Consider the following 26,293-nt stretch of genomic DNA (forward strand, 5'->3'; position numbering starts at 1 on the left):
AAGATGAAATTATTCAATTTGCTGATCAAACGAAATTATTCAGTAGCTATTTTAGCATGTCATAGCACGGTTCACTCCTGTGTACCTGATTAATCATTGTCCTCTTCCACTGAGTGTGAACCAACCTCTCCAGCATGCAGGAGGCCAATGTTCAACCTAAATGGAACTGAGACATAATTAATGCTAATTACAGCTGTATTCACCAGGAATGACATGTCCAAACGAGTGTTTTAAAAGCAGCTTTTATTCTCAGATCACACAGCAAGTTAAAATGTCTGCTTGGATCTCACGGCTCAAAAAGGAACATTTGCTGCTTGAGGTGCAATGTTTTTTTTAATTCCATAATCCAATATCATTGACAAAGTGAAATTTCATCAACAATTTCAGCACAAAAACATTAGAATCAGTCCTTATTTTAATTTGACTTTTTTTTTTTTTAACTGCAAAGCCAGATGGCAAATAAATAATTTCTTTCACTAATTTATCATCAATTTGTGTTAGAATGGTTGCAATTGATGTTCATACTTTATTTTGAAAAGTACCTGGTGCACTGTCCCGGCCAGGTCACCTTCAGAAAATAGATGTCAATCTCAAGGGGCTTCCTGATCAAGTAAAGATGAAATGAAAAATAAATGTAAAAAGTGAAAGACAAATTAAAACTGATTTATTAGTAATAATTGATAATCAAAAACGTTATCAAAGATACAAACATAAATATAGACAAGTACCAGATGTAAAACAACACAGGCATACTGGTTTAATCATCATTGTGCATTAATAATCAAAGATGAATGCTGAATGGGGGCACGAGTGGTCGTTTGTGTGTGTGGGTGTGTGTGTGTGTGTGTGTCACCTAAGGCTGATTACAGTAACTTGGCACACATCCACACATTACATCAGCACTTCCTCCATTACCATGTACTATCTAATAAAGTAATGAAACATTCATCGTGCCAGAAAACATCAATTCATTGTGCTTGGTTCTTGGAAACCACCCAAAAGTACAAAACAGTTCAAACACAATCACCTCATTGGTCAAAGCGGTGTGCACACTTCACTTAACCAACATGATACAGGAAGGATCCCATTGTGTGTGTGTGTGTGTGTGTGTGTGTGTGTGTGTAGGCACTGCAACGTCAGTAGAGGTAAGGTCACAGCTTCATATACGGAGGCCCAAAGGTTACTAGTGTGAAGTAAATAAAAGAAACAAGTTGCATTGATAGATGAATTAGGGCTGGGCAATATAAAGAAATATACCGAATATATTGTGTGACTGAGATGTTGGGTTTTCTTTGATGGAGCAATACAATGAGCATCGACTGGATTATCTGACTTGTCATTTCCACAATTTAACAGATGTTGAGATACATAAGGGCCTCTGAATATAAAAGTATTCTTTTTTATTATTATTTTGGCCCAGCCTTACTGTTAATGTGAGGTTGCTGTACAGTTGATTAGTATTTGACAAAATATACATTTACTGTAGTCACAAAAGTGTTATTACCTTCTCATCTACCATATCAGCTCTCAAATGTACAATGTGTCACTCCTTCCATGTGGTGGTCAAAACCAATTTAAGGGATCCTCATCAATACATTTACTTTGGGAAAACAAACAAACAAAATAATGAACCAATGTGCAATAAACTCCCATTTTCAAAAATGATAATGAGTAGCGTATAAATGAACAGATGTACATTCAAGCCCTTATCGCCAGGTAAATCTCTGCATTTCACAGTATATGGAATTCTTCCGATATTGTGACAACATTTTTTTCAATCTGACTACAACAAACCCCAACATTAACACTGCAGCAGCACCCCGAGGCTCTCATCTGTGGATACATTGATACATACGTGTGGTGATAACTCATTTCCAGAAGGGGGCGACAAAAATTGCACGCTACAGCTTTGAAGACATACGCAGTATTTCCCATAACGCGAAATCTATAGAACACCTTGGAGGAAATTTCTACAAATTTGCCACAAATGTCTACTAACATTTGCGGATTAACTGAAAATATTGGAGGTCAAAGGTCAAGGTCACCTCACAAAAAACAAACAAACCTCTAATTAGGCTCAAACATCCACTGGAACCTGCGGATTTACTGAACAGATTTTGGTGGTAAAAAGTCGCCATCACCTCATATAAACGCAACACTTCTGGGACGCTTTGAGAATTCCTTCAAATATCCACTGGGACTGAGGCATGACCAAGAAATCTTTTGAAGGTCAAAAGGTCACTGTGGCAGTCACACGTCTTACATTATTTTAATCTAAATATAGGTGGGGTTGGCGAGACAAAAACAAAATAGGATTTGAATTGCTACGTTGATCATGAAAGTAACAGTTAATTACAGGCTCAGTTAAGATTGCGATTAATGTTATGATAGTGGTAACGTCTCATTTAGAGAGGCATATTAATGAAGAATACAAAATAAGGAGTTAAACGGTGCATTGCATTGCATTTATGGAATGATTGTCCAGCTGTCCTGACTTGGTTAGAAAATAATCAGGCTGCCTTTGGATACATTCGCTATTTGAATATGAAGGCAACAAACAAAAATACGAAAGTTTGTCTTTGCCACTCAAAATTAGATTCAAATGACTTAAAAAAAAAAAAAAGAGCAAGCACATAATGATGAGCCAAATAATTTGTGTTACAACATGTTCTTGTGAAGCCGAGAGTTCATCCAATAGATCCTCGCTGTCTGCCGTTGAGTGTGTGTCTGATCGTTTCAAGCCAGAAAACAGGAGGGAGGTCTTTTGGGGCGGGGGGGTCTATCTCTTGCCAGGAGGGAAACTAGCGCTTTGAAGTGGATAGCAATCATGACTTCCCTCCATGTCTCTGGCACATTGACTACAACTAAACTATGCTGACAGCTGTGGCCACAGTGTGCTGCTTGTTTTTGCTCTTTCTGTTTTTAAATTAAGCAGATGGCGGATCAAAGCGAAGGTCGGTGACACTCGTCTATTTTAATGTAACGTTACGATACGCACATGCCCTTCTCATCTACAAAGACTGATTCATCTATAAACACTGTTTGGTGAATCTTTTGGTTTCTGTACCTTTGGAGCAGGCTTGATTTGAAGGCTGAATGCTGAAGCTGTATTTCAGCCCCCTTTACACCGTCCTACCAGAGCCAGACAAGAAGATGGATGCCCTTCTTTCCTCTGTGTCAGCTGTAAGAAGCTGAGAACCACTCACACACCAGCTGACCGCTAGTTAGCTTAGTACAATGAATGGTAATGGGTGGGAAGTGTAAGCATACCTCAGTCAAAAGTCATCGTACGCACTCACAGAGGAGAGAAGGTCAACTATCTGCTGAAGATGCTCTTAGTAGGATATCAAATTCCCAAAAAATGTGTTGTCTCCCTTTACTTTTTTAAATTTCCCCGTTAAACAAGGACTATTAACGGTGTCCACAATCTCTTACACGCCCGTTAGACTGACTCAGAGGTGGACCTGGTGAGTGACACCTCCCTGTCCGCATCCCATCAGAACTCACTCTGCGAAAAACACAAGTTTACACATCACAGTCAAAGACCGTCAGAGAAGAATCGCACTTCCTAGTTTGAGAATCAGCAAGGGAAAAGAAAAGAGCAGTCGAAGAGAATTAAATGGTCCATATTTCATTGTGGTTACTAATTAAATCTAGATTTTTAAACATATAATTAAAACTTGTGAATGAGAGGAGCAAGTTGACTTTCTCACAGCAGACGAGTATTTTAGTGCCAGGCAGCAACAGAGGAGCGATATAAGAAAAATACTCTTCAAATTAAAATATTGGTATGCAAGTACTGAGTTAAAGCAAAACTTAAATGTTTATCCAATTCATAGATCAAGAAAAAAAAAACCTCCTTTTCCTCAACTCAGTTTGAGCTTTACTGGGTCCATCGTTTGAGACCTCTGCTGCCCGTGATACCAGTCAGGTAACGGACTTGTATTTGTGGTGCTCACACTAGTTTACTAACTACAATTTTCAACCTCACACTCAACTCTTTGTGCTCTGTGAAGGACTCATTCACTGTGGTTCCACAACATTTTGGCAGATGTGAACATTTTTTTTCTTGTTACTCATGATTTTAAGCCAGGGCTGAGAACTCCGGCTAGGTATCCCAAACCAAAATGATCGACAAAGCTAGAAGAGTGGAAAAAGGGGGGGGGGATTAAGGATCATTTGGGTGAAACGACACGTTAAGATTTTCTCCTAAGCGCTGCTTGTGATGTAACCTTAACAACTATGAATTCCGTCACGCTGGATGAGAAATAGACTGGCTACTAGGTGCCTGTACTGAGTGCTTTTAAAGGGGACATCCAATTGTAATGTCGGTCACACAGCTAATGAGGCCAGGTGACGGAGGGCAGAACGGCTCTTTGACGTTCTCCGGGTCAAAATGAGCGAGCAGGTGGAGCGGTGTAGGACAGGCTGGAAGCTAAATGAGGCATAGATGGAGCCAGGTTAAACTGTGATGACCTGTTCCAGCAAAATTCATTAGAGCAATCTTCACTTAATGGAGCGTTTAGAGAGGACTTCCTGGTCTGATGAGATGTCAGTTGGATGGTCATGGAAGTGGCTGCTGGAGACTGAGGTGATGCGGCGAGCAGATCTACCTTCCAGCTCTTCATCCTAGAGATGAGACCTTTATTAGGAGTTTCTAAATGACACTTGTTTTTAGCATAATATCAGATAAAATTCTAATTTTAAAGTGGTTAACATTCCATTATATAGGACTGAATGTGTCACTAACTATTTTTTATCTGACACATGTTCCCTGCTTAGCTGTGTTCCCTTTGTGTTATTTAAAAAGACGCTACCTCTCTGCTGGATATTCTTACATTCGGGGAATTCATTTCCTGAATTTATTGTAAATGTTCTTCTCTTCATGAAGCACCTAAAACAAACATTTACATGATTTGATTTCAAGTAAGAAGGGAAGAAGAGAGTCCTATGAATAAAAGTCGGCTGTAGTATTTCTACACGCAGTTTCACATCGTAGAATTTCAACTGCTCCCACAGTATCACGCTCAACTTCGATCTGATCGCCTTAATCTTGAGATCTCTCACGTTAAACTCAAGTTTAACAGACACATCTCTCTACTACGTTGCGTCTGAGGCTCTCGAGATGAAATCAACAGATCAAGGAAGCAGGTGAAACTTCAACAAAAGAGAAGAAAAAAATCAATCACTGGTGTGTAAAACAGACTGACACAGCTTCAGGTCGAGTCAGAAGAAGCCAAGAACATGAAAAGGTGTGTAGATTCATTATTAATGTCAACACTCCTGTAATTAATCACTTGCACAATCAAAAAAATCTGCTGTTTACAGGGAAGACTACTTTCACCCAACAAGAAATGTAGTCGCTCACTGGAGAAAAGAAAATGTGTTTTCTCCAGTTCTGGAATAACGTGTAGAACAAACACTACTGAACGGGGAGGGAAAAAAACGAAACTGAGGCTGTCAATTCTGAAAGCTCAGAGCAAAGGAGCCCAGCAGAGAGGAAAAAATAATGATGAGAAAAAAATTTAAGCTCTGTGAAACCTGCTGTTTTTATGCTAAATTCTGTCTCACTTTATATTTCCTTTCCTTTTGCAATTTTTAAGGTTAGTCAAGCATGATGAAGTATAGTTGAGGCATTAGGCATATACTTCATCTAAACATCTAGCCCCTGGACACAGGGGGGAGCTTCCTCTCTTTGAAAACTGATCCAAGGTTTAGTTTTTTGCACATTTAAGACTTATTAATTCTTAGCTTAAGTGTACTTGCCAGTGATTCCCGTGGACTTAGTCTTTTATAGGATGTGGAGCAGATATTAAACACCAAATGACTCTTTTAGAGAAGCATGCTTATTCATCTAAGAAAATCAGAGCCAAGAATATGCAATCTTGTGTAAAACTTGAAAAAAGAAATATTTTAGCCTTGACTGAGTCTCTGTTTAACCAGAGGAAATCACTCAAAGCCCAATAGCTTTTTCTGACCCCGGCTCTCAACTTACCTGGAGGTGAAATATAATTTTAGATTAATTATATTAACCTTATATTATGAACCCAACGGCCACTATGAAAGTCACCAGTGTCACCAGAAGCTCGCACCGTGTCAGCAGTCTCCTCCCCTTCAGTGTGCTCTCCATAGCGGGAGTACAGCTCCATGTCAGACGGAGCGCTCTCCACTGCCTCCTCGTCATAGTCAGTGTGGTAGTCTGACTCCTCTGACAGGGAGAAGTTGAGGACAGGAAACATAAGAGTCATGTTGTGGGTGAATAAGTTGGAAAAAAAGGGGGTGGGGGTGTGTGTGTGGTATAGAACAAAAGGAAATCCCCGGATGAAGATCTCAGGACCGATTGCATTATATAAAATTTACAGCAAGACCACACAGCGGAAATTTTCTTTCCCCATGGCTAAATGGACATTACCTCCTACGCACCTGTCTACAGAAGCAGAAGGTGTGTGTGAGTCTCTTTAGCTAAGTGTGTTATAGGTGACGAATGAAAGTGGGCGTGCAGGTGAATGAGTCAGAGAGGATTTGTGAATTTATACAGAGAAGTTTGATGAGAGACAAATCGAGAAATGGCTGTAAAGCAAAAGGATGGGAACATCTTTAAAACAGCTCACGAGTGTGATCCCAATATGTAACGGAAATCTAAAATATGCATCCCTGAATGCGTCCAGCACGACATCTCCCAAGACTAACAATGACTGCAGGTGTGGCTGATGATGCAAGTGTGTGTCAGTGGTGTTACCATCCACTACGGCCGGTTTGACAGGCTCGATGCGGGACACGATTTCTGCCAGGTCAGTGAAGGACGCATTGGGACACGTCACCACCTGAAAGACACACACACAACACGCACACACGCACACACACACGTCATCCAATGCAGTGGGATGTCCATTTTACATTGTTTACACTAAATTTAACCACTTGTGCTCTGACTCAGGCATTAATGCAAATCTCACAAGATCTGTTTTTAGGCAGGCAGGCCGAAAACAAACTCCTACAAAAGATCCTAAATACTTGTCCTATCTTAAGTTCCAGATATGGATAAAAACAAGAAGCACATCTTCCTGTTACTGATGTACATACTAAACTCATGGCTGGGTCCTGTCTTATTTCAGACCTTTTGTCTTTTCTTAACTTGTGAAATCCCAACGACTGTAAACTTGATTCTTTCAATCAGCTCATCTGGTCATGCCTGTGTCTGTGTTACAAATGCACACAAGACTGCCTCTGTGATTGACAAATGTTGTAATTAACAATCTAAGACCATGACTACGTCACCTAAATATTTTCCCAGGTGACAAATTAACCATTAGATCTGATATGAGGTTCGTCAAATCGTACCTGTTCTTACATTTTCTCTAGAGATTCAAGAGAATGTTCCTCATACACAACTGGTTTATTTTCTACAGCTGCTGAGAGAGAGAGACACCTCTGCCTCACACAGCTAGTAGCAACACAGCTAAAGTAAGCTAACTAGTAGGTAGCCACGGAGAAGATGAATGGGATACTGATAATTAGTAGTACATGGTGCATGAAAGCCAAATTATCATCATATGGTTTGTGTGAGTTTCTGGTTAATTCTGCTGTGAGGAGGATTCTGTAAGAGTTTAATTAATATCCTAAGAGACGATTGGATCTTCTATTCCTAAATGCTTTTTGGAAACATGTTCTTGTAATACCATACATCCTAAATGTTATGCTGAACTTAGAAAAGGTACGATTTAAGACTTGGAGGTTTCTATAATGAGGCCTCAGGGGCTTGAGATCTAGCTAGCACGAGCTAGAGTATCAGAAAAGAAGCTAAGGTGTCCATTTATTCTTGCTAGAATGATATCAGCAGCCTGAGGAGCCCAGGAGGAACCTGCAGCGGTGGTTCACACAGCTTTGGCTGTACCTGCCTGCACTGGAAAGGTGAGTGGACACATACAGGAAGAGTAGGCGGTAATGAGCAGAAAATCCAGCAGGATTCAGGAAACAGTCCTCAACACCTTGTGTCAACACCTCATCTGTTAGAACATTACACTTTAATGTATTCTTACTTCCATACACTGATGAACCCATAAATAGCAGCCAGCAGGCTCCCTTAGGAGAAGTTCTTTCTGTTTCTACTTAAGCAACATATTGCAGATGTAGCGCACCTCTAAAAGGCTGCTCTGTGAGAACTGCCCCGCTGTAACCATCTGCAACTGACAGTAAGCGGAGGAAAACACAAACTACAGTTCCTAAATTCCTTTCCATACACCACATTAATGCAAGAATGTACTTAATAAGTGTACTTAGCCCTTTCATTGCTAACAAATAGGTGTTCTGAGCTAACAAAGATGATTTTTCCCTGCTGCATCACCTCTTTGAGATGCCAGAGTGTAGAAAGAACCAGCTCTGTATATTTAGCTTGAAGCTAATGGCAACTAATGGCTCAAAACATTAAAAACTGTCAAAAAATGACAATTTACAAACTTTCAAGTGCATGGTGTAATGTGGAGCTTTACAGCCAGCTGTTAGCACATGTTAACGTTAGCTTCTGGCTAAGTATCAGTGGCTAGCTGTTAGCAGACACACACAAAAAAAAGACCTCCAGGGACAATAAATGTCTTTGTGTGCACAAGACACCTATTTGTGATTACCTGAAATTCCTAACACACTTTTTTGAGTGAAATATCATTTTAGTGATTACCAGTTCAGCTCTGACTTTACGTCCACAACCAAATGCCAGTCAATCTTGGAGACAACAGATAGGAAAGCTGTGGTATCGACTTCTGATGAGAGAATCTTTTTTATGTCTTTTTCATTTACTGTCAAGGAGATCTTATCAAAACTGAATTAGTCTAACAGCCTTTCTTCATCGTAACAATAAGATTTAGATGCAGCCTTAACTTTAGATATTAGGAGTTTTGGTTCTTTGTTGGGATACTTTGGGCCACGTTCCATCTTTTTCTAATTACTCAGTACAGTGTTTTATAATATAGCAGCTTATTCTGCATTTCCTGGAAAATACAATCAGATTTTCTGCTTCACAAACTCTCCATTTTGTTTTAAAACTCTGCAACGTAGAAAAACATTGTAGGAAGTGATTTTCCTCAGAGAGTCGCACCCTGAAAATAGAAAGACCCTCATTAACTGCATGTGTGGGATGACTATTGTTTTAAATGAAACTGCAATAGAAAGAATTAAACGGGATTTATATATAAGACTTCCTTATTGCTTCAAATCTGCACCATCATTCTTCCCATAATTGTTGAGGCTCATTTGGTAGTTTGTTGCTTTCAGCCAGTTGTTTCCATACGGGGCCAATCGCCTCCATCCTCCCTCATCTTTTTGCTCAAATTGAGGTGCCACATCTTTATTCCATCATTCTTCCTCCTCCCTTATTTATTTGGTCCCTTGTCTTTCTCTGTCATCGCTGGGAGGCAGATCTAGTTTACAGTATGTGTATATGTAAGTGCTTGAAGAGCAGGTTGAGTCATAGCTTTGCTGTTATTGTTTTAATAGCAGAGCAGCCCAAGGCGTCCCATACACAAACACAGCTGATAATAATATGTGTTGCAGGACAGTAACAAGTAGGTAAATTCTGACCACAACTGGAATAATTTGGAGGATTCAGCTTTCACGATGTGCAGATAATGAGCGAACTCAAGAGGATGTCAGAGTTCTCTGGTCGACGGAGGTGGTTATGGTCTTGCTTTAAAACTTTATAGATAAGTAAAATTAACAGTTTGAAATGTAACATTGAAAATAACTATATACTAAGCTTCAACTATTTTTACCTCCTGTCAAAGACCATATTCAACTTCCCAATTTTACATTCAAATTGGTACATCCCCTCTATTTTGATAAATATTTTGACTCAGTTGTGTAATTTAACAAAATGGCTGTTACTACCAGTAACATGAGATTGATAAGTATGGACTGTGACACCTTTTCCTGTATATATGTCCAGACAATTCTGACAAAGAATCCTTACATTGTTCTTGCTTTGAGTGTTGTGAAACTCTTCCTGGTGTCTGTCTTTCAACATTTTGTCCACCACTCCGCTGCGACCCCACACATCGAACACCGTCTTGCCATGCTGGTATCCCACTTCCTTCATTACACAGACACAAACACGTATTGAGGTCATTGTATTTGTTGTACATGGTTGCACCAAAATACTGAGTAGGAATCCATGTAATATCACTGAAATAAACTTATCTTCCTCTTAAATCAACAGGAGTAGCCACTGGCTCAAGCAAACGTCCCAGTAACAACTTCATATGGTTTCCTTCAACTTACAGCAATCTCATCAAACTTGCCAAACTCCAGAGTGCGGTATCTGTCGATGGGAGGTCGGATATACTCGCAGTAGTCGCTGTTCTTAACAGACTCCAGATGCCTCACACAGCAGACATAGGCCAGCCGAGTCTGAATCTCTGCCATATTTAACACCTGCGCACATAGAAATGAAAGTATATATCATGAGAACACACGTCATACATTGTATTTGTTTGTTGTCGAACCACATTCTTGCACAGTGTTGTTCCTTTATTTTTTTTAATCAATCCATTACCTTGACTTTCTCAGCTAGAGGGTTGAGGCGTTTCCATAGCAGCCACCAGCCAGAGAGTGAGTCGCCGTAATTAGTGAGGTTGGTTTCATCCCGACTGCCCACATCAATAGCTATCACCACTTTAGCCCCCATGGAGCGCGCCACATCAGCTGAGAGAGGATGCGGAAACAAAAGGGGGGGGGGGGTGAGAAGAAGAGTTGAAATAATCAATTATCAATAAGACAAAATCAGCAGACATGAAAGAAATAAAAGCCAAGGTAGGTAATGAAGTATTTAAAACAAAATTTAAAAACCTGGCAGGTTGTTGATGTAGCCTCCATCCATAAGTAAGTGTCCATCTTTGGGGTCACAGAGTGGAGGAAGATAGCCAGACAGAGACATGCTGGCACGAACATACCGCCACAGAGAACCTGAGACAACATTCCGGCAAGTTCTATTTACACTATTAACATTGTGTATTTGTTTGAAGTGACCCTTTAAGCAAACCGTAGAAAAGTTGGGTATTTTTGTAAGTAAAACAGAAACAAACTGCTAATCAGCCCTTCTGTTCTCACCATCAGTGTGTACTCTCATGGCCGAGGCAGTGATGTCAGCTGTGATATTGAAGTACGGAATCCAAAGGTCCTGCACGCACAACAGTCACATCAAAAGAACAAAAAGAACAGTCTCCTCTTCTTCTTCCACTGGTTTAGTCACCTCATCTCACTTACCTCTATCTGTTTACTCTTGAAGACATTGCTGATGCTCGAGTTGAAGGCAGCTCCAGAGAACATGGATGTGACCGGGTACGTCAAATCCAGAACCTTCTTGAACACTGAGGTCATTTCCTATGAGGAGAGAGAGAGAAACATGAAGTTACTTCGAGCAGAAAGCAAAATGCAGACATCAAATAAAACGTTTTATTGAAGGTAACATCTACTCCACCGGATTAATGTATTTTGTGTGTGTGTATGTGGGGGGGGGGGCTTTATATGAAAGAGTTTTTTTTTTAATTTGTATTTCTTCTTCAAGGTTCTATCTAAAGGGGTCTCAGTCATTTGAAAGAGCCCAAAAAAATATTTCATTCTGCTTAAGAAACATTTCAACGCAGCAAATCGGTGATTGTTTCAATGAAATACAGCAACACTGCAACCGGCGCAACCTGGCCAGCTGCTTGTACAGCCAAGGTTCAGATCAAGGACAGAGCTAGAGGGGGAGGGGATGAGACACCATGATGAAGACCAACCCTAGCATGGGCTCTGTCTGCATACCTAGAGACAGAGCAGAAGTCATAGATGGACACATTCTTTTTTTGATGGTTAATGGCATGAAGTGAGGAACTGAACTCCATTAGAATGATTGGTATATTGTTATCAGGAATCACGCAGAGACATTCTCTCCTCCTGGTGGAAAGCTTTGCCATGTAGAAAGTGGAGGGGTAATACTATGAGAAAACTATAAAATATTAACATACATAATTAACGCTCATTCAAGAGATACTCAGGAATGTACCATGAAGGGAGAAAACCTCAAGCTCTGCAGCTGTTATGTAAGAAGACATCTGAAGGGCATGAAGCATCCAAGTTGTACTGTACGTCAATTCAATAAAGGGCATAAAATGTAAAGACAACTGTAGTATGACCTGTAGTGCTCTCTAGATATCTGTATTAGAGTCATGTTTTGTTTTATATTTCTCTTTTTAATTCCCTGATATGTTTATTTCTTCTTTTTCTCTTTGGTCTTTTTCTTTGATTGTGGCGTATTTATAGCATAATTCAGTTTAAAATAAGCAGTAGATGTTACAACGAATGATTTTCACTGTAGCTCTCACCATTGCCCATTCTCTTGCCCGGACCCTCATGCGGCTGTAGCTGCGGTCCTCAGCATATAGTGCCCCCAACAGGGAACCAATAGAAGTACCACCAATGAGGTCCACGGGGATGCCGGCCTCGCAGAGAGCTTTGACGATCCCCACCTGGGAGCAACCCCTAATTAGGAGGGTAGAGAAATAAATGGGATTGAAAGATAGAGAGACACATAAAAGCTGATCTTTTCCAGGGGTGAGATTGTAGCTCTGACAGTTATAAAAAACCATTAAACACAAAAGATGTGTTAAATCTATTATGGCAGGGAGAGTGTTACCTGGCCCCTCCCCCTCCCAGGACAAGGGCGATAGCATTGCCAGTGAGGACTCGAGCCAGGCGGGAGAAGTCTGAGTGGCGATCTGCTGGCTTCTCAAACACACGCTGATACAACTCCAACTGGAAAAAGAAAAAAAAACATCACAAAGTATAGAGGCGAGATCAGACATGAGATGTAGATGTTCTATGTAAAAGGAAGTGGGAGGCTGAGGGAGAAGAGCAAGAGGGAACAAAGTGAAAATAGACTGACGAGAAAAGCAAAAGGTGAGGAAAGAGACAGCATACCAGTTTGGGCAAGCTCCTCTTAGAGAAGACCCTTCTGGGACAAGAGAGATGGAGGTGTCGGGAGATCCAGCTCCTCATGTTGAGCCACTCCACAGTCCCTTTGGGTGGGGGGCCGTCTTCTCTGTGCAGCAGCACCAGCTGCTTCTGGGCACGCACTGCACTTCCCTCCAACATTCGCTCCAGCTAGAGGGATGCCATCAAAGCACAGATGTTTTAGAATATTTTATACTCCTCCTGTTCTTCAGACAAGTTCCTGTCCACAGCTTACACTTGAGGGGATTGTGAGGATTTTGAGCACTGGCTCAGAAAGCCCTGCAAATTCACGATTATTAGTGAGTACACAAGGTTAAAGTGAACAAAATATCAGGATAGGTATGTGCTTCAAGGAAAAAAAGTTTTTTCATAGCTGGCTAAGAAATAAGAGCAGAAAAGGAAGGTTATATTGAAGAGGATGTTTTTTTTTTAATATATGCCGTTGTTGAATGAGCAGTCTTTAAAAAAAGGCTGAACAGTCTGAGAGGAAGGTCAGATCTTAAGTCAACAGGCCTTCTGTTAAGGGTTTGTGCAAGGTGAGGCTTCTGTGGTGTGTGTGTGTGTGTGTGTGTGTGTGTGTGTGTGTGCGCGCGCATGTGCCCTGAAAGATAATGTCAAGCTAGAGCTATGACTCATTCTGTTCCTGAGCAATTATTGATCCAACTTTCCATTTCTCCCACCACCTCTTGTTAAACGGGGATACATTCCTTTCTTTTCTCTGTGCTCATTTTCCCTGGTGAAAGCAATTACTTCTCTTTCTTTCACTGGACGTGCACTTCCTGCTTCTCCTCTTTCACAATATCAATCCTTTTGCTCCTTCCTCCTTTATGCCCAGGGGTCAAATTCAAACTGCTCACAGCCTGTGTGACCGTTACGTTGGCTGAACTCTCAGGTGTAATCAGGATTCAGGAGAATAATGATCAGAATTGACCTTAATATCAGAGCAGGCATAGACCAGCTCAATCAACAGCTCTGCCTGATGCCAATTCGGTTAATAATAATGGTGTGATGATTTCTCTAGGGTGTGTGTGTGTGTGTGTTTGTGTGGGGGGGTCAAAACAAAGGTTAAAAAAAAACGCGTGGTCAGCTATAACAGACCATAAACACCTGGATGTAGATATTCTGCTGCACCTGTGCAAAAGGTTGAGATTTTAAAGTCCATTAAACCGAACCAATCAGTGTTTTGAATACCAATGAAAACAAATCCTATGAAAGCTTTTTTAGACAGATTAAATATTAATATACAAAAATACTGCAATTTCTAGCCCACTGCTTTCAATAATTCAGCACACATTTACTGATTTCAGTATCTAAAATGTGAGAATTTTCCTGTTTTTATGAGTTAAGTAAAAAGATTTTGAGTTTTCGAATCTTAGTTCAGTATATTAAGTAATTTGAAGACATTATGTGGAGCTCTTGGAACAGAAGAAAAATCAAGACGTTTGAAAATAAACTTTGCAAATTCGTGGAAAACTGGCTTTGCTAATGACAGCCATCTCTGCTACGGATTCTGTCACCTCTCCAGCTGTCACCCAGCCCCAACATCTCACCTCCCCAACTACAGGTTCCTTCTCCCCAAGTCCAACAATAATGATGCAGTCGGCTTGACGAATGCACCGCTGCGTCCACGGGGTGAGAGTGGAGTCCGTCTGGTAAAGAACTATACGATGGATGTCTTCCTGTTGGCCCAGCCAGCTGGACAGACGGTATTCATGGACACTGAAAAGGAAAGGAGTCCATTAATGACAGACAGCTTTGCTTAGCTGGCAGCACAAAGTAAATCCATTTTCCTGTTGTGCCAAGAAAGCATCTTTGAATTTAATGAGTGAGTCCGAAAGGGAAAGTAAAAAAAATGAAGTCAACCTTGCAGTAGTGTGATAGAGGAAAAGATCTTCAGGACTATATTTAAATTATGAAAGTAGTGTGTGTGGGCTTAACATGTAGTTGCTACATTTTAACAGAAAACACACCTATCTAGTGCAGCAACTCCGAGGCGCTGTTTGATGATATCACTGGTCAGCAGGAGAGTGGGACCTGCATGAGAAAATTGCAGAAGTTCTGATCAATATCTGATCAAAGTACTTCGCCAAATCCACTTGTCTTTTCTTAGAGTGCTACTACTTTCATCTATACTGTAGTTTCAAGAGGAACAAAGGCCCTTTCTTTCTCAGTGTGGCTTCCTTTAATGTCCTACTGCAACACTTCAGTGGCCTTATCCTGCTGAAGTACCTTTAATGAACATATTCCAATCAAACACTAGACAGTACAGGAAATCATTCCTGCCGGTGGCTATCAAACTGACTCCTCCCTCTAAGATGCAGCCCATCCTATAGAGTTGCTTTTATTGGTTAAATCATGCAGTACAAATATCCTCTTCAGTGTAAAAACGTATAAATGTACAAAAGATATCTCACTTTATTCTTGATTCTCTATTTTTTTTTCCTATTAAAAATTGTTTTTTTACTGAGAAATGGAGCACTGCAAATCCAGCAATTTCCCGCAAGGGATTAAAAAAAGGATTTCTGATTGTGATGATCTTGACCTCCTTTGTCACATAATAAAGCCTTAAATGCCCTTGTAATGACAAACTATTACAATCAAATTGACCCCGTGCAGCTGAGGAGTCAGAGGGAATGCAGGTCTGAAGTAAAAAGGACAGTAAAAATTCTTCTGCTGGAAGGAGAAGAGGAAATATCTATAGTAGAAGATAACCAATATTTAAGCTCCATGTTTTTATCATTTTATTACCTATTGCCATGAGAGCATGCTGCAGCTCCAGGGTGAAGGCAGTGAGGGGAACCTCCTCTGACACAGGCAAGACCGTCACCGTAGAGAGGTTGGAGACTGGGTTGCCTGCATCCCACTTACTGCCAGGGGTGTGGAGGGCTAAACTGCGAGCTGGGGAGAGAGACACACATGCACACATGCACACACGCACACACACACATATACATATTTATTCTATTAATAAGAGTAAGCTCTGAAAACTCTTTACACAAAGGTAGCAATCCAAGCCAAACATGTTTTGCACACAGTTTTAACAGGATGAGACATAAACAAACATAATAGACAGAGCTGCTCATGCACACACACTCACACACACACCTGTGAGAGGACCATTGACCTGCTGGAGGATCTTCTGTCCTAGTAAGTGGATCAACCTGGTGACAACCTGCGATGCAGACACATGTCAGAAGCAGCTGTTTGCTCCTCATATGACACACGCATATGGTCTTTGCACATTTCACACATCACTTCTTCATTTTGCTACTTCTAAGTGAACTCATCTCGATTTCAGATTCAAAGTGGTTCTAAAATTGCACTTAAAAATATCACAGGTAGTTTAACCACATTGTTGTCAAGGTATTTAAAAGAGATAAACGTAGAACCTCCTTCCAACAGAAATGTGGTGCATTCTCACACAATCTGACATGTGAAGTTCGCACTACCTGGGGGAACTTCCTCTTGATTGAGCTGAGAGCTCCCTCTGGTAGCTTGGCCAGCTCAGAGTCTCGTACAGCGTGAACCGTGGTGGCTCTGTTCTGATGGGTCAGGGCCTCCACCTGCAGAGAAACCAAGGTCATGTCACAATATTTAATTCGTAAGAAAAGTAAGATGACCAAAAAACACCAAATAGTTCTTGATCATTGGAATAATAATGAACAGACAAACAGTTTTATTAACCTTCTCATTCAAACTACGCGCACTTTTGGGAAAACTCCATTTATATGAAAAACACTTCTCAAGCACATGTCAAGTCTTTTTTGTTGTTTTGTTTTCAAGAATTGCAGACTTAACAAAGTAAAACAAAAGCTATAATACAATGTCTTCAGCTCATAAACTGGAGTTGACATCAATATAGAGGTGCTAAATATGTCTCAGGATATAAGCCACTATCACAGGCATGGAACGCTTCCCAGGTAACAGTAACCATAGCATCCATCCACCCAGGTATTATTAGAAGCGTCATGGGAAAGAGGGTGCAACAATGTGACTTACACTGTTACTAATGTGGGAAGTTTATAAATACAAATTCAAACAGCACTCTCATTCATATTCGTTGTGAGAAGTGAACTCAATTTGGACAACAATGGATGATACACCAGACGCACAACAACAGCCCTGCGAAATTTGGAGGCTGTAATTTGCAATGCTGTTGAACTGGACTGGGTTTTGAAAATGTAATGAATTTTGATAATGTTTGCTTTATGTCCAAGACTCTACAGGGACTTGTACCACCTGCTTTTTTTTTAAAGAGCTCCAGGACCACCACTAGAAGGGTCTGCATGGAACCACTGAGGAGAACTACTTTTGGGCAAAATGTGGTATCAGTGAAAGGAAGTAAATGTTTTAAAGGCCCTCTGTTTGCAATAACGGAATCCCAACTACATTCCACATTTCAGACAAAAGAAACAGGTCAAGGCAAACTAGAAGTCTTGTCACTGTAAAGCAGACATGGGTAGAATATATCATGCCCTCTCCCATCGGTATAATTTGTATAGTTTTACATTTTCTACTTGTGTTCTTTTTCTTTTTTCTTTTGACCTGATGAAGGATGTACATAATATATTTTTTTATTTACTGGTGTTCAATAAGTTGCGATGCTGCAATCAAATAAACAAATGATTTAAATGAATACTGATTGGCTTTCCTATTCCTTGCATATTGTCAACCCTAAATTGTAAAAATAAGATTTAACACTGGATAAAAATATAAATCTGTACTGTTAGAATAACAATAAAGGTTAAAATGCCTCGTCATTTCCTTTTCATTTCAACAGAACATATAAAAGGTGTACGAAAAATGACTCAAATTCAACTGTTGGTACTATTAAGCTGCTTTTTTCCCTAAATTGAAGACATACTTGGGTAAATTTCTATTCGCTGGCAGCAGCAGTCAAGTGATGTCTTTTAGGAGCACGCTAGCATAGCTTGTATCGATATCCTCAAAGCTTGATGAACTTGTTTTGATGACGTACGTAGAACATAGAATAATTCTAAAAAACAAAATACTAAACACTGAGAAATCTCATCATGGCACAGTGAAGATATTCAAATTTCACTAGAGATCACCATCTTTCTCCTCCTTCATAACAACAGTCCTTACCACTCCAATTAGGTCGCCCCGTCCATACTCTCCTATCAGCTCCTTCTTGCCATCCTCCTTCATGATTACAGAACGCAGTCGACCACTGAGCACAATGAAAGTGCTGTCTGATTTCTCTCCTTGCCTGTAAAACACAGAAATAACTTCCACCAGCTGCGTATCCAGATTAAGAACAAGAACCCAAATTAAAAGATTTTTTAACCTTTTAAACTTGAATTTTACCTGTAGACAGCCCTGCCAGCCTCCACAGCCATCCAGTCGAGAGCAAAGTCTATCTGTCTGACAAAAGATGACATCCTCCTCACCACTGTGTGAGCAACATTCAGCACCACATTAGGCTCCACGCGCATGATCCTGAAAAGAAGAAGAAATTGAATTATTTTTATCTCCCAACTTTGAAGTAAACTTCACATCTAGAAAATGTAATTCAGTGGTGTAACTAACTCATAGAAGTGGGTTTTGGAAATAGAGAGGAAGCTGCAGTCTCGCTGGGCTCTGACAGTGAATATGAGGGGCTCTCCGGTCAGGACAGCCAGCTGACCCACAAGTTCTCCAGGGTGGGTCACAAACAGACGCATGTCTTCTTCCCTGTCGATCATCCGCTGGTAAACGTGGAGGAGGCCAGAAATCACAAAGTGAATGCTCACCTCCTGTAACGAGAAAGAGGGAAGAGAACATTTAGATATCTTTTTTTTTTTTTTTGCATTTGGTTTAACACTTATTTACTTTTAGATGTGAGAGTTTTCTCACTGAATACTTACACGAAGATCCAGAATGAGAGAGAATTGCCAACTTGTTTGAGCATCAAATTAAAATGTATTCTTATAAAACTGTCAACGATGACTCAAAAAGTTTTGTCTACTGAAGTGTCAAAGAACAAAAGTGTGCTTTCACATTAAAACTTAAACATCATGACCGCAAAAGCTGCAAAAGTGCAAAAAAGTGATGTGTAACTAGTTTAAACAGAGCTGGTCTGACCTGGTCCCCCTGACGAGCCACCACAGAACCAGCTTTCACCTGATGGAGGGTAACTCTTCCCTCAAGGAGACTTGGGTCCTGTAAAGAAAATTATAACATTTTCTTTGAATTTTTCATAAAAACATTTGAATGAAACACTGATATCTGATCCTCTCCCACCTGCAACTGGATGATTCCCAGCAAGTCTTTCTTTGCCGCCAGCAGGATGGTGCTGCTCTTACTGAGGTGGATGGTGTCTGAGTGCCCCCCGCAGTCTGTGTAGTGGAACACTTCGGAGGGTGTGTGCTGCATCGTCACACTCTTCTTCAGACTAGACTGCAGAGACAGACACGGGAGAGTAACTTATGGAGGGACATGAGGAAAAAAACCTTTTTGCTGATTCATAAGCACCTAAGATAGTACGAGGCGTCACGGTAGGTGGGTCTTACTTTGAGAGTGGCAGGACTGGGCGGAGTCTCATCTATCGTGACTCGAGCTCGCTCACAAGCCATGTTCATGTCACTACCTGCAAATCAGAACAAAGGAAGAGAGTTGATGCCTGCCTACGCAGAAAAGGAATCCAGGCCTTTCCGTGACCTACCTGGGCAGTCAGTGGGCACAGAGATGGATCGCTGCTTCCTGTAGCTGCTTGAAGGGCTGTCCTTTACACCATCTGCTTAATGTAAAGTGAAGTGGCAGTTCTGAATCAGTCTCCACATCACCAAAAAAAAAGCACAATCTTAATAGTGGGTGGAACATTGTGACCTGTCTCTGTGGGGCTGTCTGTGGTCCCAGCAGGTAACTCATCCTGGAAGTGCAAACGTCGAGTCGTCTTTCCAGAATTCGCCTCTCCCATCACACTGTTCACGTTGGACAAGGGCACCGCCTGACTGTCCTGTAGATTAAGGAACAGTTAAAAGTCCTTATCTTAATTAATTGGGACAAGTTAAATTTGGTTATTCAAAGCCATTTAAATGACAAAATATACATTTTATGGACTTTAATCATAAAAGCCCTGGAAATTTAACATATCGATATTTGGATCTAAAGTTCAGATTATCCCAGATCTACCACGATCAAATATCTACAACACACGAGATGAAGTAGGTTGGATGTATATCCAGTCATAGAGTATTTAACGTCATAATTATTTGAGGATATGCAAAGACTTAAAGTCCTTCACCTATTTCCTTCCAAAGGGACAACACGAAGAAGCATTTAGGTGAAGCCGGGTTCAAAGGTAGGAGTCTTCCCTTCCTTCCACGCAGGAGTTTCTGCCATCCTTCATTTTCACTGATCTATTTTGAAGGACGAACTTATGATGCTGTGCTTAATGTTGTGTGAAATTAGCTTGCATGTGCATGACAGTGTTTACGGGCCTTTCTGTGCTTGTGTGTGTGTGTGTGAGTGTGTGTATACTATTTCATTAGCAGCAGTGTTTGGTATCAAATGTGAGCAGCGTCTCTGCATGACTGAGTGAGTGAGAACACACACAAATACACATGCACTAATTAATTTCCCTCCTACCGGATTGAAGAGCTCGGTCGTTAGGCCCAGATAGTTATGCAACGCCAAGAAGGTGACTCTTTGGAGGCGGACCATGATTATCTGGAACACACACGAAAATCAAACATTGAGGTAAACAAAGCAGATCATCTTAAACATGAAAATACTTTGGCTTTACCTGAATGACGCGCACAAGCATTTCTGGGTATTTCTTAAACACTGACTCGAAGGCTGATGCTGGTAAACGTAAGATGGTGGAGCGAGTGGCCGCCCGAGCTGATACAGTTTTATAAGGTGCTGGATATCCCTGGTAGAGCAAGACAAGCAAAGACAGAAGACACTGACATAAACACTTCATCCTTACCGTCTTCTGCTTCAGTGCTGACAGACACCTAGCGTTCACAGCCAACAGAATTACCTCACACAGTAATAACTGACCATGGTTGTGTTTGGAGCATCTGCTATAGTGAGAGTGATGGCAACAAATACGCCTGGAAAAAAAATGTGTGTTCACACTGACTGAAAACATCACAAAACCGCCCTTAGAGATGTTTTCACATTTTTGTTTCTTGATTCTTCAAAAATGCCAGTGTCAAATCAGATGGCTGGATTTGTTTTGCTTTTAAATATAATTCATATTTTCTTTGAAGTTTTGAATAGACACCTGTCATGGCTTTTCCAACCAAATCTGAGGGAGAGATACGGTTTCATCTCTTTCAGTGGGTACAAGATTTTACATGTTTTGGGCCATCAAAATGTTTGTAATGTCTTTGTATGGGGGGGTCCCAAAAGGTTGTACATGCAAAATTTTATCCAGATTAAGTTAAAAGCCTCTGAGCAGTTTGAGGAATGTAGGTTTTTCTGTCTGTCTGTCCAAGTTTGTCAGACAAGTGCTACCTAGTGATCAACCGGTGGCAAATTTTCTGCAGATTCTACATAGACCATGAGAAAAACAGAGACAAAATTTGTATTAATAGAATCATTGTCAATCAAAACTCATCATCCCCAATTGCTACTTTAAAAATGTTGCATTTCTATCAGATGAGTTTTTTATTTTTCTACAGTTTTTTGTTGTTGGAGGTGTCCACAGATTACAAACCATGTAATTCATTTCAGGAAACTTGTACATGTGCAGGTCTTTCTGGGTGCACATGAACAAGATAGAATTGAGGGCCAAAACAGGCTTACTGTGATTACAGTGCCCCCTGCTGCTTGACATTTGTAAGTCCTTTAACATAGTTTCACCACACATGCAGGATTTCATGAGATTTTGAGGATATTTAGCCTTCAAAATAAAAAAATTACAAAAATTCTCTCAGCTAAAATAAGCGGAGGAAGAATTTCAGGTTAATTGAGTCTTAATGGATGAACAAATGGACGGAGTAGTTTTAGATCAGAGTCAGGAGACACAGACTGATCAAAGACAAAAGACAAAAGAGAGAACTCACAGTGATGATGTCCAGAATGCTGAGCAAGCTATGGACGCTGTCTCCTGGGAGCACATCCTTCACCACAGGTTCTGTCCCATCCTAAAACACATGTGAACACAACCTGGTCATTTTCAAAATCTTACTGCAGAGAATCTGTATCATCATATCTATCTGGATAGTGTGCACATTGAGGGGTTCAGGTCTGGCCACAAATCCTCCTGTGGGTCCTCGCTGAAGTAATCAATGATCAACAAGTTGTCCACATACATTCTCAAGTATAAGGAGCTCCAGTCGTCCATCCTGGACCACATAGATGCTGTCGTCCTCCTCTCCTGGCCTGAATAGATTTTCACCCTCCTGCAGCTCAACAAACACCATGTGGCGACACAGCTCTAGAAACAAGGGCTTGTCAAAGTGACCCAAGACCCTACAGCAAGTAAAAGAAGACACAGATTTTTAGAACAGGATTCTGAGCCTGCAAGACAAGCTCTTTATTGGTCTGTCAAACACACCTGACATTCTTCAGCATGTAGAGGACCTCGGAGGGCAGATTGGAGCTCTGCACATCAAACTCTGTCAGGTCGGCCTCCAGCAGGGAGGGAGGCGGCTCCTTGGGTTGCAGGGTGGGTGGATCCTTACGGATTCTGAGGATTCTGTTGAGAAGCACGACACGAATGAATGTGTAACAAATCTTCAGAAATCTGTAAAACTTCCCTTTTCACATGCTAAACTGTAAGAAATGGAGCATACTTGCGAGCTATGCTAAGAACTTTGGTTCGTTTGCGAATGCGTTGCGGTTGCTTTGACACTGAGGTAGACGAAGGAGGAGGAATCGAGGACAATGTCTGGACCTTGAAGAAATATAAACATTCCAAATATTTTTTACTGCAGAAAATACAGATCATGTGTATTTCACTCAAACAAGCATTGATCTAATTAGTCAAGAATGAGAAGAGAAAAAAAAACTGAAATGAAAGTATCTGCCTTCATGACTCAATGCTAAATCAGCAATTTAACTGTATAACTTAGTCATAGGATGAGGACTCTTATTTTGATGAGAGCAGAATTTGAACTTTATACAACAGAGTTGAATCATCTGAAATGATACGTAGGATAGTTTACTGAAGTGACTGTAAATGGTTTCTGCGTGGGTGTGTGAGACAAAATGACAAGTAGAGAAAACCTTGCGCATTATTTTCCTTCCATAGAAGAGCATTTTATCTCTTTTTCTGAAGCGGTAATGAGGAACACCAGGCTGCTGTTCACCTTGAAACAAAAGCAAAATAAGTCCATATCAAGTCCACATTCTACTCCAACTTACAAATGAAAATATAACATTTCTTGGAAAGTTTAATCAGGATTACTTCCAGAGACCGTAATATTTTTTATTTTAAGTGCATCTAAAACAAGCTACAAAGCCTAATGTCCACACCAGAAGGAGTTATTCTCTCCCACAAGAAACAGGGGGATGGTACAAAGAAAACACACCATTTTCTAAGTTGCTGAGGATGTCAAGATCCAGTGGATTAACATTACTTTATATTATTACAAAAATGTCCCCACAAGATCTTTGTATGTCTATTTTATGCTGCCAGATTGCACTGTCATCACACTGCTTAATGCTTAAGCTCGAGCATGGATTGATAACAGCCTTTTGCTTCGCTTTATTTTTGATAAAGTGACAGAAATTTCCCTTTAAGATGGTAAAACTTCATGTGCATTTTACCCTGATGAACCGAGTGTTGAATAAAAAGGGAGGTTCAGCAATAGACAGTATGAAAACAATAATGTGATCTTTCAACATGATCATGTCTACACCTGCCGTAGAAGAGACACCCAAAATATAACTAAGAAATATTGAAAAATTAGCATAATACGGCCTCAAACATGAAATTAAAAACAGACTCACGGGCAAGTTTGAATTTCCTGTAAAGAAGGAGAACCACAATCCCGATTATTGAGACAGCGACTGCAGCTCCGATCAGTACCCCTGTGAGCTAGAAAACAGACGAGAGCAATTCCACAATATTGTGGTTACATGAGAATGAGCTGCAAGCTAGTGGCAAACAGCAGTATAGGATATGGAGGCTACTGGTTTGATAACACAAGTACTCCATGCATAATGATGGAACAGCCCCAGAAGGTAAGGGGATTTTATCGTGTTTATATGTATTCCGCCTTTGATTAAATACCAATGGTCTAGGAGGTTTAACTGGCAGTAATATCCCAAAGTAAATGTACCAGGAAAAAAGACAGTGAGGCTGGGCCAAATTTCATTTGGTGTGTTCTTTTAAGTATTCCTGATTTCCATATTAACCAGAGAAATCAAGTTTGTGCTTTCTGCCATAATTGAGCAACACGATAAAACAAAGTGTTGATTTATTATATTTATTATTGAATTGTTGGCAATACATACCAACATTATTTCCATACTTGATGTAACAGTTAATGCAAGCAAGCCTCAAACAGACTTGAAAACATAACATACCATGGTGGTCTGCATCCTCTCCTCCACAAACTGTTGCACTCGTGCTTTGATGTCATTTTTACTGGTTGCCAATACCTAGAAACATAGACTGGTTTTATAATCACGAAATGCTAAATCAAATATTGTCAAAAAGATATGAGGCTGACAAATCATAACCAGTAACTTTCTATGACGTTTCTATTAATTTTCCACATCTGTGGGGAAACTTTTCATGATGGCACACTCTCTAAAACACCGACTTACACATGAAAAGTAAACAGAAGCCCAAGTTAACATTTACCAGGGTATATTTGACTAAGATGTATGACAACCGAAGTGACTTGATACATAAACATTATGCCATTATAGCAAATCAATATTAAGCTACTGCATCCTGTCAGCTGCAGGTGCAGCAACAACACAACTCTTGTTGTGCTTCCCACCACAAAGCTTTAACTGCTGTCTTCTGCCCTGAAGCCTGACACGTGTGTTTAACTGTGGTACTTACTGAACTGGCCCATCTGCACAGGTCTCCATCCCCATCGTCATCATCTTCTCCGTGGCAGCTCATCCTGGAAGACAACAACGCTTCAAACTCTGAGATCCAAATACGGAGCGAGACGTGGTTCGGTTCTCGCAGGAGCGGGAACCTCTTATTAATTACAAATTTGACATGTATCGTATATCTTCCTACGAAGAGCCGACTGGCAGCCTCTCCAACCAGTGGATACAGACCAACTATGAAAACAGGAACATGGATAAGGCAGCGAAACATCTCATCACGCCTTCCCATTCTAATAAAACTTGACGGCATGACAAGTCAGCTGCAGAATGTAAAAACAATAAACCAAGCTGCGGTTGATACTAAATAAAGCAGGTTAGTTTGATACACTCTCAACCATGGATGCTGCTACAATAACATTAGCTAGCAGCTGGCTTGCTATTGCTAACGCCTTCGCCTGTATTAGACATTTTCAGTCAAACCCAAACGACTCCTGTGTGTATAAAATATCTGACTTACTTTTCGATGAATTCTTCTGGGGCTGTTTCAATCTTAATTAGGTTACATTGTCAAAACAGTCGATGGAGCAAAGTTAGCGGATAGCTAACAAAGTTTTCTGTATGTATGCCGTCACCTGCTTCGCCCCGCCCATGTTCCTGTATCCACCAATGAACTTTTTGATGTCTGTTGTTGCCTTGATACCGCTCAGAGCAATCAACCAATCAGAAATGGACCAGATACATCTTCGTCTTCCTGTTTACAGAAAAAGGAGATCTAACTTTTGTAAGGTGTTAAGTCAGCATTTGGCAGCAGCACAGCAATTATTCTCTGAATCCGAGAAGTTTTTGCGCTGTAATAGATAAAGTAACCAAATATATTTACTTCCTCTTATAATGTACAATCCCATGCCGAGGTCCTTTACTCTAGTTTTTGTATGACGCTATACATCAATCAGCTAAAATATTGAAAACAGTGTCTATGTGCTGAATATAGCCCTGCATTTACCCCCCATGAGGATGATAATGTTCAGTTTTTACTGAGGCTTTTAGAGAGAGGAGTTGTTTCTACAAGCCAGTACTGTTCAACAGCACCACAAATAACTGTTTCCAAAATGACAGTTAAAGTAAAAATCTATGTACTGTAAAAATAAATCCCAGCCTCTATTATGTGGTTTTTGCATTATACTCCATACAAAATCTGTCAGACGTTTTAATGCTTTGGCTGACTGGTGTACTTTACACTCTACAGCAGTTCAGAGACAATTAACTTTGCTTGAGTATATTTATTCATGTATTTAGATTAAGAATTTAAAACACTATGAACATAAGGAAATAACATCATATG

The 26,293-nt window shown here is 40.5% G+C and overlaps 1 protein-coding gene across 1 annotated transcript; it reads right to left on the bottom strand.

The window, feature by feature from the left end:
• Window positions 1-291: 291 nt before the first annotated feature.
• On the bottom strand, window positions 292-25,598 carry pnpla7a (patatin-like phospholipase domain containing 7a). The gene is made up of 36 exons (XM_086188527.1): window positions 25,469-25,598; window positions 24,956-25,019; window positions 24,469-24,543; window positions 23,890-23,977; window positions 23,164-23,246; window positions 22,731-22,831; window positions 22,493-22,633; window positions 22,248-22,407; window positions 21,999-22,079; window positions 20,729-20,857; window positions 20,572-20,652; window positions 19,810-19,939; window positions 19,642-19,717; window positions 19,494-19,566; window positions 19,225-19,380; window positions 19,066-19,143; window positions 18,532-18,737; window positions 18,310-18,441; window positions 18,088-18,211; window positions 16,431-16,544; window positions 16,087-16,153; window positions 15,730-15,879; window positions 14,952-15,015; window positions 14,532-14,700; window positions 12,949-13,131; window positions 12,665-12,783; window positions 12,354-12,510; window positions 11,254-11,370; window positions 11,098-11,167; window positions 10,837-10,953; window positions 10,544-10,692; window positions 10,270-10,422; window positions 9,962-10,081; window positions 6,740-6,824; window positions 6,093-6,208; window positions 292-4,629 (listed from the first exon to the last, which is right to left on the bottom strand). The coding sequence occupies exons 2-36, from the start codon at window positions 25,016-25,018 to the stop codon at window positions 4,507-4,509; spliced, it is 4,050 nt and encodes a 1,349-aa protein (XP_086044653.1). The 5' UTR covers window position 25,019; window positions 25,469-25,598; the 3' UTR covers window positions 292-4,506.
• Between the last annotated feature and the right edge of the window lie 695 nt (window positions 25,599-26,293).

The sequence above is a fragment of the Aulostomus chinensis genome, chromosome 19 (assembly GCF_037954235.1).
Source record: "Aulostomus chinensis isolate RoL2024-O1b breed Wild chromosome 19, RoL_Achi_v1.0, whole genome shotgun sequence".
In the NCBI taxonomy this organism is placed as follows: Eukaryota; Metazoa; Chordata; class Actinopteri; order Syngnathiformes; family Aulostomidae; genus Aulostomus; species Aulostomus chinensis.